This window comes from Notothenia rossii, assembly GCF_949606895.1.
Source record: "Notothenia rossii genome assembly, chromosome: 6".
NCBI classification, from domain to species: Eukaryota; Metazoa; Chordata; class Actinopteri; order Perciformes; family Nototheniidae; genus Notothenia; species Notothenia rossii.
The window spans coordinates 32544342-32559986 of NC_136909.1; the positions used below are offsets into that span (position 1 = coordinate 32544342).

Genomic DNA, 15645 nt, shown 5'->3' on the forward strand with positions numbered 1-15645 from the left:
TAGTGTCAAAGCTACCTCCACTCACGAAAGGAGGTCAGAAGTGGGTGAATGATCTGAAGAGATATACAGCCCAGGACCACCTGTGCTTGGGAGACATGAGGGCCCTGCTAGGACGGATTGAAAGACGACTTGAAGTGAGAGCAATAGATTCCGAGGCCAATTGCACAAATGACCCAGATGACACTCCATTCAACTACATCAGGTCGAATTATTGGGCTGCTATTCCTCACATCTACCCAACAACACGGAGTTTACATGCCCTCAACAGCCTGAGAAAAGAACCGGGGGAAGACATGTATGCCTTCCTGAAGAGATGTGAAGGAGTGTGGGAGGACCTCCACTGGAGAACGACATGACGTTTCACCGTCTGTCGTAATGCTGTGGAAGAACGCGGTCATTAACGCCCTTCCCCAATCAGTGCAGGCAAGCCTGGGAGATGTGGTGGCATTAGACGCTATACCCATTGAAGAATGGAGACAACATCTCATTTACCATGATATGAAATACCAAGCAACCCAGAGATGTCAAAGACGTACAGAATTTCCAAACATGAACCAAATGCCGCAGACAGCCTGGTATCAACCACAACAATGAGGAAGCTTAGAGGACCAGACCATCAGGTGATGCATCTTCAGCACTAGAGTATTTGGAAATCCAGCTACATAGAGCCACATATGTCACCACAGGAGGGAGAGGTTGAATGTTATTTAAAAGATAGTGAGTAGAATATTGCATTTACACAGAGCATCCACAGATTAGAAGTAGCAGAGTAGAACATTTAGCAGACTATTTTTGTAATTATGAGAAGGAAAATACATTACGAGTGATGTTGTTCCCCCACACAGAAAACTATTGTGTCCACACAACTAGTGAGGTCAAGAAGACGGGCTTCCACCCAAAATATGCAAGGGGCGGCGATACACCTGACGTGAAGCTGTCCAGACCTGAAAACAGAAACTCGATTCTGTGGTGGTGAAGTCTGGCTACAAAGGGAGGTGTCCGATAGGGTCGCTTGTCTCAAACCAGTGAAGAAGTCAACAAGAACCCAGCAGAACTAGAGAGTGACTGTTAGCGGGAGAACTATGACGGAGCGACAGAGACTGGCCCAACATTTTCCAGCCAGTACATAGATGGACCCCGTCAGAAGACCGGGGCTGTGTTTAAAGGGGAACTTCATTTATTCTTAGCCAGAAGTGCAGTTTTTAATCAAACAATTATTTGATTTATGGAGTCAGATTACATTTTTCTCATAAACACAATTTTATAATCGGTCTGAAGTATCTGTTTTAAGGCGTGAGCTGCAGATTAAATAACATAACACTGATTGAGAGCTTGGATGAAGAAGTTGTAGGGTTTTTACAACAGTTTCAAGAATCAGTCTTTATTTATTTATTCTTGAGTAACTTTACTGATTTATAGTGTTGTGCGTAAGGCAATATCTAATTTGAGTGAGGGGCACCAGCCCTTCATGCAGGTCACTCTCTGAGAGAATAGTTCATATTTTCCCTCCAGTTTGGAGAAATATTATTTTATCATATGTTAGTTCAGCAGTGTCAACCAATCCTCTAATCCTAGAATTATTGAGACGCATTAGCGACACCAGGGGTATTGTTTTTCGCAGCAACGATGATGCATAATACCATTACAAAAGCCATTATTGAAACAAGTAAACTATTAGAAGTGCTAATTGCTGATTTTTTTTTTTGTGAATATGCATTTATACCATCAGAAAACCATAAATCATACGATATTTTTGTACCCCTTGTGGGTACACGGAGAAGTTATATTTATTTAATGCAACGTTATGGGTTTTACATGTCCTGTTCAGAATAGGGTAATCATTGCAATATTAATTGAGCATTTTATGCTCAAAGGAGGGAGTGTCATGATTATACAGATATGTTGATTTCAGTGACGTTGTAGTTAATAAATAATAACATGTAGTCAACAAGAGGTATGCCGAAGCTCGGGCCTTCTCCAAGGAGGGAGTGGTCCAGTTTTAGATATTAGACAAATAGAAGTGGATGAATATGTCAGAACTCTGAGTAATATTATGCAAGTTTTGTCTACACAGCAGGCTAGGAAAACTACAGAGATACCAGACGAGACACCAGAAGAGACTCCTGTTCGGCCAGGTGATTGGGTGAGGGTGAAAGTTCACAAAAGACAGTGGGCTGATCCCCGGTGGACGGAAGCGTGAAAAGTTGTAACGAACTTCAAACGCGCTCCGGTTTAAAGGTAAAGAAAAAGGAGCAAATTGACACCACCTCACACATTGTCACCCTTCACTGGAAACTTCCAGAACATTATTGGGAGTTAGGACTGATTTGGCAGAGCTGGAACAAAACAATAAATAGAAATAAGATAAAGATAGAAACAGCTCAAAAGACAAATTGTCTATAGATTTTTATAGATTGTACATTAATGTGAAAACCTATTTTTTGTTTTACATCTGTAAAAAGAGTCCAATTTGTTATGTTATTTTTGTACTCATTATTTAAATTCTGTAACGGACACAACCAGGGATAAAATAGAGATGATGACAAGAACAAAGCCAAACCAATTGTGGGGTCCCCTAGGGATAAGAGTCAGAATAGCATTGTTGATTGTGCTCATTACACTTGGCACCTTTCTGGTTGGAAGGGGAGTACAATATTATGTAAGACATGGATCCATTAGTTCACTCATAGAATGCCCACATCACTAACAAGACTCCAGCTGTGTTTCACAGACTTTCACTTATCCCCAGAGCCAAAAGATCAGCTGAGCAACAAGAGGAGGAGTTAGAAATACTCGGTCCCAAACAAGAGGCGGTTATAATCAAGATGATTCACCCCCTTATATGCAGTTCTTGTATCAAATGATGAGATGGGTTTAAGTGATTGGGATATGTAAGTGATGGGGATTTACAGATTAGGGGAATCTCTAAATACACTGGATCCATGTTTTAGTCCGTACCAGAAACACCCCCTGTTAAGCTATGAACAACCGATCGGTGACCTGAGCACAATTATTGAAAATGATTGTTAGACACAGGCTACTAACCCACAAGTACAGCTTTGTACGTACAAACTCTATGAACAAGATTCCCCAGCAGATAGTGGCGACAATGCAGATATGTCCAGTCACCAAAGTTACTACGGTTCTAAATAACAGTGAGATTTAAAGTGATGGAGAAAATATGGAGACGTTCTTTTATAGTGTGTGAAATATGTGGTGCTTGAAACATGTAGGTATTTAAATTTATAGAAGAAAATGGTTTCCTGAAAGAGTTAATTGGAATAAACATGTTACAGTGGGTGAAGGCAATGTTTAGGGATATGGTAAAATTATTAGTAGACATGAATTGTGTTTAGATGACATTTAACAACTAAGATGGATAGTAAGATTAGGAAAATAGAGTGGAAAAGGTTGGATTTATTTTACCTCAGTGTGTTAGAATTAACTATAGATAATGCGTCCCGAGATCTCTCTCTCTCTCTCTCTCCACCTGTCAGAACGCTACGACCCCATCGTCCAAGCAGACAAAAGACCTCACCACGGAAGACTCCTCCTCCTCCATAGAACAGACAGAGAACCAGAGCTGAACCAACAACTCCAACGCTGCATCCAGAACTATCTCCACCTGAGGCATCCAGAACCAAAACCAGGTGACATAAAAAGGCACACTCTCATCGGTCCCCCACAGGACATGAAGTTCCAAGCTGAGCCACAAGATTTGGGCACAAGAGCAGAGTGTGGGACATGAGAGCGGAATACGCCCTCCAAGCAACCAGTAGAGACTGTAAAGGAGGAGATGAAATGCAAAGCAGATGGGCCACTCAAAAGAGTTACAGCGGAAGGATCCAAGAGCAGATGGACTGAGGAGAAGGTGGACGGAGGAGAGGACAGGACGGAGGAGTTGGCATGGTCCGGCAGAATGTGAGGGGGTCGTGGCTTGACAACCAGAGGGGGAGAGAAGGAAAACGGGAGTTTGTGAGTTTACACATAAACACACTTATTCACCAACGAGAAATACGTAAAGAAAAATATTTATTAGCCATGAATTAATCAATTGGTGAATTTATAAAGAAAAAAGAGGAAACTATTAAATAACCCTAAAAACACACTGAGGGTAGAACATATTATATAATCTTTTCATCATATGAACAAATTATTCTTTAAGAGTTTTTTATTCATGTGTGAATTTGGGGAAGATTTAATTTGTTACAGTATAGACCGACAGTTTAAAGGGATGGTTTTAGTAACCACTCTATAAAAGCAGACAAATCTTTATTTGTATGGAAAATGTTAAAGGTAGAGCTAGTACCAAGCCAAAGATAGTATTCCAATCTAGAGTATTGATTTCTCCATTGTAGCATGGTTATTACCTCAGGAGGGAAGATTAAGGTGGAAATAACAGTTGTTTTTTGTCCAAGATGTAGAGTTTTAAAATGACACTGGGCAAAGAGCGAAAGCAAAGTTTAATTTTTTTTTAAACTAATGTAGTTGGGAGCAATACATGCAGGGCCTTGGAGCACTCATTGTGATGGTGCATATTTGTTACAACAAACATCGTTTAGGGAGAAGGGGTCGCTCAACCCACCCTGCAGATGTTTTAAATCTTACTTGCAGCTTCAGAGTATGAGTTTTAAAAGACAAGCGCCACCAGCTCCTAATGGTCATCCATTCACCAGATGACCTGACATTTAGAGATGTTATTTAAAGGAGAAACATATCTGCCATTAATGTAAATTCCTGAATTAAACTACAAACCATTAATGAAATGACTTCTGTTTTTAAAATCCTTGTTAAAGGAGGGAGTAATTATCACATGCTCGGGCACCCAAGGTTCCACACACTGTTAAAGGGGTTAGCATAGCTATTTAAGTAGACCAGAATTGAAAATAAATTAGTATAATGAGTTATTGATATTCCACAAGTTTTCACACCATTTCAGGGACTTTATCACTGCATTAGAACAGACCACCCAAAGGTACTGAGTAGGAACTTTTAAGTGATGAAACTCTACAACTGTTGTAACTGACCAAAATCTTCTCCCAGAAATGACTGTCTAGAATGCCGTACCCCAGAGTAGAACGTACAACGGCCCCTTCTAGAGAACATTATTACTTTCATACCTTAAATGGTATGAAAGGAGGGAGGGTACATTTCTCAGGATAGTTTATTTTTATTTTTCAATTTACTTTGCCAATCCAAGATATTTTATTTTATTCATTATTACTTTATACTATTCTAATATGGTGGATCTCATGTTGTAAAAATCATTGCTATTTTAAAATGGTTTGTTTCTTTTCACTTTGTAAAAACAAGTGCCTTAACACTGAGCGTGGTATGAGAACGGTGTCTGTGAAAGGAGGGACGAAGAAATGTTCTGATACCAAGCCATTGCTGCTATTTTGAAGAATGATATTGAATGTAAACACTAGAAGTTATGCACAAGGGAAAACTTTTATGTTTGAACACAGACAAGAATTTATTTTGTATTTTTGTAAAGCCGGCTGTAAAACCATTCCATTTGATTGTATGTTTGTTAATATGAGATATGTAATATTCAAAGTTCAGATGAAGAACTCATTGATTTCAGTATTATACACACCTTTTAGGTGTGTAAGGAGGGACTGTTAGAAATTAAAATCAATGTTTTGATGGTATAATGTAGCTTAAACATACCGTCAGTTTAAACGCTCTTTTATACTGAAAAACCAGAAATTCTTGTGCACAAGCAGTTAAGCTTTTATTCTGAAAATCCTTCATCTACGGTTAGCATTTAGCATGTGGCTAATATAAGAATTCCTAAAGAGGTGAATTGAGAAGCGAAATGACGTGGTGTGGTGAAAACCGAAACCTACTGATTTAACACTACAACGATAGATGTCGAGATACTACCATGTTGAATATTAAATGAAAGTACAGTTTATTTGAATACATTATTGTTTACAGACGAGAGTAGCATGTGACAACATCCGGAATGACCGGAAACCAAACGAGCCGAGAAGTATTGTTTAGAGTATTGATTACAGCGTTTAGAATGTGTTAAATGAAAAGTGATGAAAGAGAATATGAGGAGAAACGGCGTGTTAAGCATATATTGAATGTGAAAAGAACCTATCCTCTGTTTAAATGCAATAACGGACATTGGAGACGAGGTGAGCCGGCTGGCGGGGAGGAGCCAGCAGAGGATATATAACAGCGCCGGAGGAGAGATCCATTCTCTTCTCTTCTCGCTCAGGAGAGCCAGATCACAGCTGTTTTCTGCCGGAACAATATTCTGTCTGTAACACTACCGCGCCTTTTTTAATTAAAGTATCCCATTTGAATCTTTTCAGAGACTCCATTTAGTCTCATTTTAAAGCTTCTCTCCTGGACGCGAGAATAAAGAACATATTTAACTGTATGAATGAATCTCAAATACGTTTATTTTCTACATATCTTTGCCATTTATTGTCTTGCTTATAATAATGATAATAGTCATTTATAAATATCATTTTAGAGCACACATTTGAAATCAGTAGGCGAGGCTGTAATTTTGCCAGCTCCCGAGAGCGAGGCAAAAAATAATAGCTTGCCAAAAAGCTGCTGTGTCTTTTATTGCACCTCAAACATTAAAGTGGGCGGGGCTGTAAAGTGACGTATATTTTACTCATCTATTATTCAAAACCATTCTATTTATTCTAACGTAAATTACATGCCAGTGTTTTATCTTTTTATTACTTATATGTTTATACTTTATTTGCTATGAGTTATATCTGAAGAAAATTATGTTTCTGAAGATGTGTAGTCAATTCCACCCTTCAATGTAGCATAAATTTGAACTCTCATTACAGGAACAATACCGGAAACAGACGTAGGAAAGATCCTCAGCTCGCTGGATGTTTTAGCCGCAATGCACGTTTTTAAAGATATTACTGATTTTCTTTGAATATAAGAATGTAAATACTGAGTTGAGAGAATAGTCAGGGGATTTGGGTGATGGGAGACACATCTATGGAATCACAATTGCAATAGCCTGGCGATAAATGACGATATACCTTTCTGTCTGTGATGTTTTACAAATCAGATATTAATGTGTAGAAGTAAAACATGAGAAATGGTATAGCAATATCATGTAAAATTATGTAAAAACATGAATAAAACGAAATACCTTCAGATGTTATACATAAGTATCCTACACTAATAATACAAAGCTATTATTAGTGTGCTGTGTGTACCTTGTGTGCACCGCCGAGTGGTTAAAGCACGTTATTGAATTATTTTTGTTGAATAATGTTATTTTTGTTGAATAATGTTATTTGATGAAAAAAATATTAAGAGTACATGTACATAGGGGGAAAGTAGAAGATCAATGATATAAATATAGAATATAAAAAATCAAGAAGATACTGTAAGTCAGGGGTGCCCACACTTTTTTGGCTAGTGAGCTACTTTTGAAATGACCAGCTCACCGAGGTCTACCAACCAAAAATAAAATCCCAAATTGCAAGGGTTGCTGAATAACACATTTTATTTATATATGGGATAACTACAATAGGGCTGTAACAAACAACTAATTTGATAATCGATTAATCTATCGATTAATGAAACGATTAATCGACTATTCGACTGTACTTGCACAATTTCTCAAACGCTCTTATTTAGCAATCAACTTTTAGATTTAGCTTAAGGTTGTTTTAGGCATGTGGAAACTAACAATGAAGACAATAAAGATGAATACTTGATTCAAAAATACATATATTATTAAATTAACTTAACAAATTGTGAACAAAATTAACATTGCTTTTTATTTAAATAAAATAAATAACATTTCACATCAAAAGAAACAACAATGTTTTAACATATCGTATTAAATAATCTGATGACAGAACTGTAAACAGAATAGCTGAAACTCTAACAAAAATAAATAACTCAGTTACCTCTAATCATTAACCCATGTTTGTATAATTGAGTTAACTCTGTGTGTTGCTGCTAGCAAACGTTACTCATGGATGGGGCTACAGAGCTACGAGAAAGACAATCGAACCCGGTGCATTCCTCCGTCTGAATGTGGTGCACTTTTGCTAAATGTTTAGACAAATTGCTCGTGTTACCGCCCTTACATGCTAAACACTCTTGGCAACGAGCATTGTCCACCTCAAGACGGGTAACATTTAACCACACCTTGGAGCGCTTCTCTCCGCCATCTCCTGCGTGTGTTGCTGCATGTAGCAGCTGCGTGTGTGTAAACTGCCCCGCCCCCCTCGCACCCAGACTGGAGGGTTATGGCTAGAAAGGATCCGTCTAGTGTAAATATGACGTCACGTTCTCGTTGTAACTCTCGTTGTAATCGGAGCGGCTCGGAAACACATCTACAGATGTAACATGATGCAACATACACATTAATGCAGCAGCAATATTAATAGAGAAAAATCAGAAATAATAGTAAAACACTGCAAGGGAACATTTTATTGCACCAGGAACTATCTTGGGACTTTTACTGTGACAACGTTGATTTGCCTATGAATAAAAAATAAACCATAGTGTTGGTGATCTACAGTGTTGTCATTCTTCTTTGAACACCAGCAAGACCGCTAACACCCTATTTCAACAATCACACTCCCTGTAATTGACATAATTAATAGATAGTTTAGCTTCTCATTATCATTTGCTGGGGCCCACTGATGTTAACGATCGTAACTGAAAGGCTGCCTGCCAAACGTAAACATTCAGCCACGTGACATTCAGCCAAACTCTCGCGAGAGTTTTACATAAGACGGATCCTTTCTAGCCATAACCAGACTGGAGAGAGTCTGGATTGGAAAGGTCGAAAATACACCGACCATAGATGCATTTGTTTGTCTTTTTGCATGTTAGAAACGAGTTGGCGACACTAAGACTGCGAGATAATGTTTTTGTAGCAATAATACATGACCTTTCTCTTTCTCAACTCGCTACTCGGAGGGAAGTCGCTGTCATATGCCTTGTTGTGAACACTCCGATAATGCCTCTCCACGTTACCTTTCTTTGGAAAAGCGACGCTTGCTTTACAAATAAGGCAAATAACCTTTGAATGTGACATCACAAAAAAATATTCTTCCTCCCATTCTGGGTGGAAGTGGTATGTCTTTAGCTTTTTGCTCGGTGCCGCACTCATTTTGTTGTTTGTCTCTTGTTTGTCTCTTTAACTTAATTTGAGTTTTCTCAGCATTTTGTATCGCTTTGCATTCTGGGTTAACAGACTGGAAAGCGATAGGTCGCTTTTTCTGTCAATCAAGTAAACTCCTGAATTAAGTGGCAGGGAGGCCAAGGGAGGAGGGATTATATGGAATCAAATTAGGGTCAATAATATTCACAAATTATTTCACAGTCTGCAGTTGTATATCACCTGTTGTGCGCATGTGAAAAGATTTTGTGCATCTGTAAAAAAGTTTTGTGCACACAGATATAATTTGCTCGTGTAAAAACATGTTGCAGCTGTAGAAATATTTTGTGCGTGTGTGAAAAGTTTTTGCAGATATAATTTGCACGTGTAAAAAAGTTTTGCAGGTGTAGAAATATTTTGTGCAAGGATATTTACAACAGTGAGGTTTCACAAAGTCTGAGATACGGACACACACATTTCCTATCTGTGTGTGCGAACCTGAAGTTACAAGCTACAAGCTGCTATTTACGAGTACGAATTTTGACCCTGTTTTTACGCCTGAGTATGCTAGCCAATCAGCACGTTGCCCACTGACTAGCCAATCAGCACGTAGCCCACTGACCATCCAATCATAGGACACAAGGTTCTAACGCGTTCGTTTTGCTGACCTGCGCCACTTGGAGCGTGCTTGCGGAGTCAACATGGAGGAGCCCGAGGCGAACTCTTGTGGGACAAAGGTGGGTTAATTACATGCTACCACGGAACATGCCACTACAGTTTTAATTAACTAAAGTTACATCGTAATTAACTAAATATATCAAGACAGCTGTGCGTGCATCCCGGAGTTACTTAAATTGTATATTTAACGCTAGCTAGTTGATGTGGTCTTTGCTAATACTACTTTGTGCCACCCTCCTTTTTTGGGCTCAGTACTATCCCAACAAAGTATTTCCATGTACCTATATATAAAACAACATGGTAAAGCAGTAAAATACAGCTCATCTTTAGAAACGCAAATGTCATTTATTTGATGTATTTCCACAACCTCTTGTTGTCTTTGAATGCAGCCTCTCCATCCCAACTCGAACAGCTGACAAAATTCTGGGTAGGGTGGGAAATCCCTAGACACCTTGAAGGTCCGAGTTGTGAAGGGGGCGTACCTGAAGTCTTCCACATGTTTTGGCACATTGCATGTACCTGGGCACTTCCAAAACTATGAGGACTTTTCCAAGCATGTGGAGAGCTGCATTGCAACCTATGTTACAGGCTTTGGTCTAGTTTAGATACTGCTCATCAGTATGATTCTGTTGCAAAAAAAACATTGTTTCAGTGTTATGGAGCTTCTGCTTTTGTTCATTGGTGTAAAAAGGGATTTTGTCTTTGGTATTCTTTCACCTGAAAAGAGATCTCCATTTTAAGAATATCGACTCACAGAAACGAAACCTTTTGAGATTATTACTACTTCATTTGTTCCAGTGGTCAGCTCAAAATTGAACTTGAACATGACATTTTGTGACAGATACTATAACCTTTGCCTGGTACTCTTTTTGTACTGCATTTTGTTGGAAGGGCTGTTTGGATTGTGCCATATGTAGTTCTGGCACCTGGTTCAGGTAGTTGTAACCAATGGCATCATTCATTCTGTTAATAGTCAATATTTAGAAAATGGTCTATTACAGTACTTGTTATTGCTGATGTATTTACTTGAATCCTACAGCTCTTGTATCCAAAGATTCTAAGAAATAAACCATTGACCAGTGACTTTGGATGTTTGCCTCATTTCAATTTACCCACATTTTACATTTTTCACAACAATCAAAATTTGAATTATTATATTATATACCTTAAAATGTTCTGCGGCTAACAAAGTAATTTCCATTCATAAACCGCAGAACTGATCATTTGCTGTGTAAACATTTCCCCGGGGACTATTTTGAATGCAGGTTGAAGTCTCTGAAAATGATTTTTTCAAGTCGTAGCGGAATGAACAGAAGTCAATGTCAGGATGAAAGGTAGGGACATTATTGTGAGTTCTAAAATAGAACATTATACTACTACTGTAGTATCTTTCATGTAACAAGGAACTGCATTAGCTAGTGGAAAGCCATGTTATTCTAAGAGTAACATTTCAGGTTACTACAAATAAAGTAGGCCTCTAAAATTGAAATACATTTATTTTCCTTTTCAAAATGAGAATATAACAGTCATGCCCTATATATTCCATCATCCTCTACCCAACCACCCCCACAACAGTACCACGTATCTCCAGATGTGTTGGTGTTGAATGTTTGTGATCAACTGAAGGATGAAGTGTTACTTCAATTCTTCTTCAGCTAAATAAACTCTTTAAAAAGCCTCTTGGATCAGCTTGAAAAGCAGTCGTCACAAAGCTGAAAACAGGCTGTTTTTCTGACTTTGTAGAGATACGTGGTTCTCACAGGACAGAGACAAAGATACAAACACATGATGATCTTATAGAATATGATGCATTGATGGAGATTAAACTAGCCAACAGGATATAAAGGATTTATATGCAACTAATTACTGAATACTTCTTCCACTGCTGAAAGTTAGTATGCATTGTGCCTTATGCTTCCTGACTTGATTCAAGGACACCCTCTATGTAGTGAACTACAGCACTATAGATGTCTGCCCCAAAACACAATGAAGGAGCAGTAGGATTAAAAAGTTGATTCAGTCCTTCCAGTTCTTCGATGCCCAGGGGAGATGCCAGTTCAGGAACCTGTACTCCAATTTGATCCATGTCTGCCATTTCCACATCTGGAAAATGGATCCCCTGAAATAAAAAAGTAATCGGGTTTGTTAAAATAATTACATGGGATGACACCCTAAAACAGTGGTCAGGAACCTTTTCTAGAAATCATTTGGCTCCCTACAAATACAAATTCTAAATTACTAATACAGTCCATTATTTATTATTAAATTATTTCCACCCCACTGATTAAATTGTTGTTTTGTCAATCTTGACATGAACACTAAACTAGATTTCAATCACTTGACATGCATTACTGTTGCTAAATTCCAGTTCCCGTGTGTTGCATTTTCATTATAATATTAAGAACAGTGTAAGGATTTTGTCAAATAAACATATAACCAAATACTAACATTGTTATGACTTCTAAAAGAAAGCAAGGTGTGCTAACATTGGCTTCCTCCACAATGGTGAATAAAACACAGAACTACAAAACAGTTTTTCCCCTTTACCTCGAAGTTGTCAGGAGGGCTGACAGGGCTCTGACTCTTCCCGATTTCCCACAGCTGGTTAGGAGTGAGGTTACGTTCTGTTCGGAGTGAATGGTTATTCCAGCCATCTGTGAATGTGTCAAGATCTTCCTGAATTCGGGGCAGAAAGACATACTGAGCACAGAAAAGGTGTGTGCAATTTGCTGGGTCGAGCAGGCCATCCTCCTCTAGGCTGTGGAGCAGATCGTAATAAATACTTGACACGACATTCCACACGTCACGCCACAGGCGCTCTATCCTGAAAGACAGTTGACAAAAATAAATGAATAAATGCAGTCCGTAAACAATTATCACACCTTTACGTTGCAAAAAATGCAAATAGTAACTCAATGGATTTTTCCCCATCCCTAATAACACTAATATGTACATTAATCTCAGCAACAACTTTTAGCACCATAATTAATGGCAGCACGTCACTATTAAGCGATACACTAGCAAAAGATATTTTGACCAAAGAAAGCTTTATGACAGAAGCTACAACCATACACTGATATTCCCTTTGATTATGAACACTTTTCCCTGAGATGAAGCTTCCTCTGCCGCACCCACGAACGTCAAACATATGTCTGGCAATGTCCACATTTTCCACACCTTGGTCTCCTCTGACCCTTGACATGTACAACCATACAGATACCATGTTAAGTAATTTGACAATGTGAAATTTGAATCTCTGTACTCTTAGAGCTGGCTGTATCTCCAGTTTTCTAAGTACAGCTATAGCCATTTAACAAGCTTCACTATTGGCTCCTGGCTAATCCCCCAGGGAACCAGCAGTTTTAAAGATGTTGTTACCACAGAAACAAGAGGTTGTAGTATGAGACTGAAACATTCTTTATGGGCACATCACTGGAAAGACCTACACATAATATTGGGAATATGTCATGAGGTCATGTAAAGTAAAATAAACAAGGAATGAATAATCCAATCTCATTCTAAGGCCATACCCATAAGTGTCATCACTGGTAAAGTGTTGTTTCAGAAATGACATATAGGGGGTGCTAGGGCTTCCTGGGCCTTTGCTTAATAGGCACTATATCCCCAACTATCAATTTACAACTTTTCTTGTAAAACTTAGTGAAAAATCTGTTGATCATGTAGGCCTATAGACCTTTTTGAAAAGCAGCCATTTTGACATGAAATAGTAGGGTAAACACAGGTGTTACCAGTGATACTAATTAATGTTCTGTTCCATTCAGATCAAACAGTCAGGGTGCTGCTATTGTGCATGTTGGCTCACTGGAAAGGCTCTACTGCACTAAATAGAATGGAACCTTAATCAACTTAATTAATTTAACCTGTATTTACCTGCTAGTTCATGTCAATACGGCTGCCGTGAAAAAAAATGTCTACCTTATTTTTATAAAATGGCCTAGACTGATACAAATCAGTGTTCTTTTAACTGTATCAAGTGCACCTGACATTTTTCTTCATATTCAGTATTTCCAATAATCCAATGTTTACATGTAAAAAAAACACACACAAAAGAAGAAATAGCCTGTTACCTGGATGGAAATCCGTGTTTGTCCACAGCCTCAAGGAAGAACTGCAGAGCTGTTGAAGCCTTGTTGTTATTGGCTACTTGTAGGTACATGATCTATGAGAGCATTTATAGAAAGGAAAAAGTAAGCACCACAGAAACACAGTACTCAAATAACCTATTAATGAATTAAATACTGACCCCATACTGTATGTGCGTGATAATTAACTTTAAGAAATGGCATTTAATATCAATTCACTTTTGGTCAATTGTAAAATAAACTCCAGGAAGCACTAACCTTTCTTGAAAATCCATCAATTCCACCAAATATTACCATACCATATCTGCAAAATAAAAAGGTATTAATTGCTTGATGTATCCACACCACATCTTGTCCCACCAAGTCCTTTGATGATTGAAATAATCTTCGTGTCCATCGCCAGACCCCTTTTTGTGGTGTTGTGCTGAATAACATGATGTGATCGGCGCCTACATAAGATGACCCGCACAATGTATAGTGAAATGTTTATCTTTGGCTACAATACTGCTTGTGTTTACATTATATAAAACATAGCTGAGGAAGAGCATTTATTGTTATAAATATGTTATTTGTGTCCTAAATATTGCTGATTGGTCTTTTAAATGAATGAAGTAAGGCTAATTTTGGCCTGAACTCGAGCAGTGAGGCATGTGTTTCAGGTTAAAGCTTTTGAAGTTCTGCCCTTTTCATGCAAAAAAGTATAACGCATGGACTGTAGAGTATATGAAAAAAATATAGAATTATATTTAAACAAATAAAATAATTAATACATAAATCAATCATATACTGTAGAGTATATGATTGATTGATTTTTAAGAAAACATGAATCGCTCATCGTCTATTGCAGCGGGTTGTAAGGAGCATTTGTGTTGAGTAGGCCATACAGTTATTTATTATTGATTATGAAGATCGTATGGTTAGCCCACTTTACCGTTCCTTTTCTGTTCACTTGCTTTATTTTCCAGCTGACGTGAACACAAGTCGGATTGGAAACTGAACCTTTTTGACCTTTGGCTAACTAACGTTACGTTACCTTCCTCTCCATATTAAATGGCCAGGGCATTATGTCAGGAAGCACCCGACAAAAGTGTTGCATTAATTTCTTTAACATTAACGTTACTCATTCAAACGGCACAACAACAACAAACGTTAATTTAGCCAACAGACTGTAGCTAGCTAAGACAATAGCAAAGACCACATCAACTAGCTAGCGTTAAATATAAAATATAAGTAACTCAGGGATGCACGCACAGCTGTCTTGATATATTTAGTTAATTACGATGTAACGTTAGTTAATTAAAACTGTAGTGGCATGTTCCGTGGTAGCATGTAATTAACCCACCTGTGTCCCACAAGAGTTCGCCTCGGGCTCCTCCATGTTGACTCCCGCAAGCACGCTCCAAGTGGCGCAGGTCAGCAAAACGAACGCGTTAGAACCTTGTGTCCTATGATTGGATGGTCAGTGGGCTACGTCCCGATTGGCTAGTCAGTGGGCAACGTGCTGATTGGCTAGCATACTCAGGCGGGAAAACAGGGTCAAAATTCGTACTCGTAAATAACAGCTTGTAGCTTGTAACTTCAGGTTCGCACACACAGATAGGAAATTTGTGTGTCCGTATCTCAGACTTTGTGAAACCTCACTGTTGTAAATATCCTTGCACAAAATATTTCTACACCTGCAAAACTTTTTTACACGTGCAAATTATATCTGCAAAAACTTTTCACACACGCACAAAATATTTCTAC

At 38.4% G+C, this 15645-nt stretch overlaps 1 protein-coding gene across 2 annotated transcripts; it reads right to left on the reverse strand.

Moving 5' to 3' along the window:
• Nucleotides 1-11389: 11389 nt before the first annotated feature.
• LOC307044946 (uncharacterized protein) lies at nucleotides 11390-15417 on the reverse strand. 2 transcript variants are annotated; one of them, XM_079690406.1, is made up of 5 exons: nucleotides 15242-15417; nucleotides 14158-14203; nucleotides 13885-13976; nucleotides 12344-12620; nucleotides 11390-11915 (listed from the first exon to the last, which is right to left on the reverse strand). In XM_079690406.1, exons 2-5 carry the CDS (start codon nucleotides 14194-14196, stop codon nucleotides 11706-11708), a joined length of 618 nt encoding a protein of 205 aa, XP_079546532.1. In that variant the 5' UTR covers nucleotides 14197-14203; nucleotides 15242-15417; the 3' UTR covers nucleotides 11390-11705. The 2 variants fall into 2 exon arrangements, 1 of the variants encoding a protein (XP_079546532.1); XR_013809747.1 differs by lacking the exons at nucleotides 11390-11915; nucleotides 12344-12620 and adding an exon at nucleotides 12860-12990.
• Nucleotides 15418-15645: the final 228 nt, after the last annotated feature.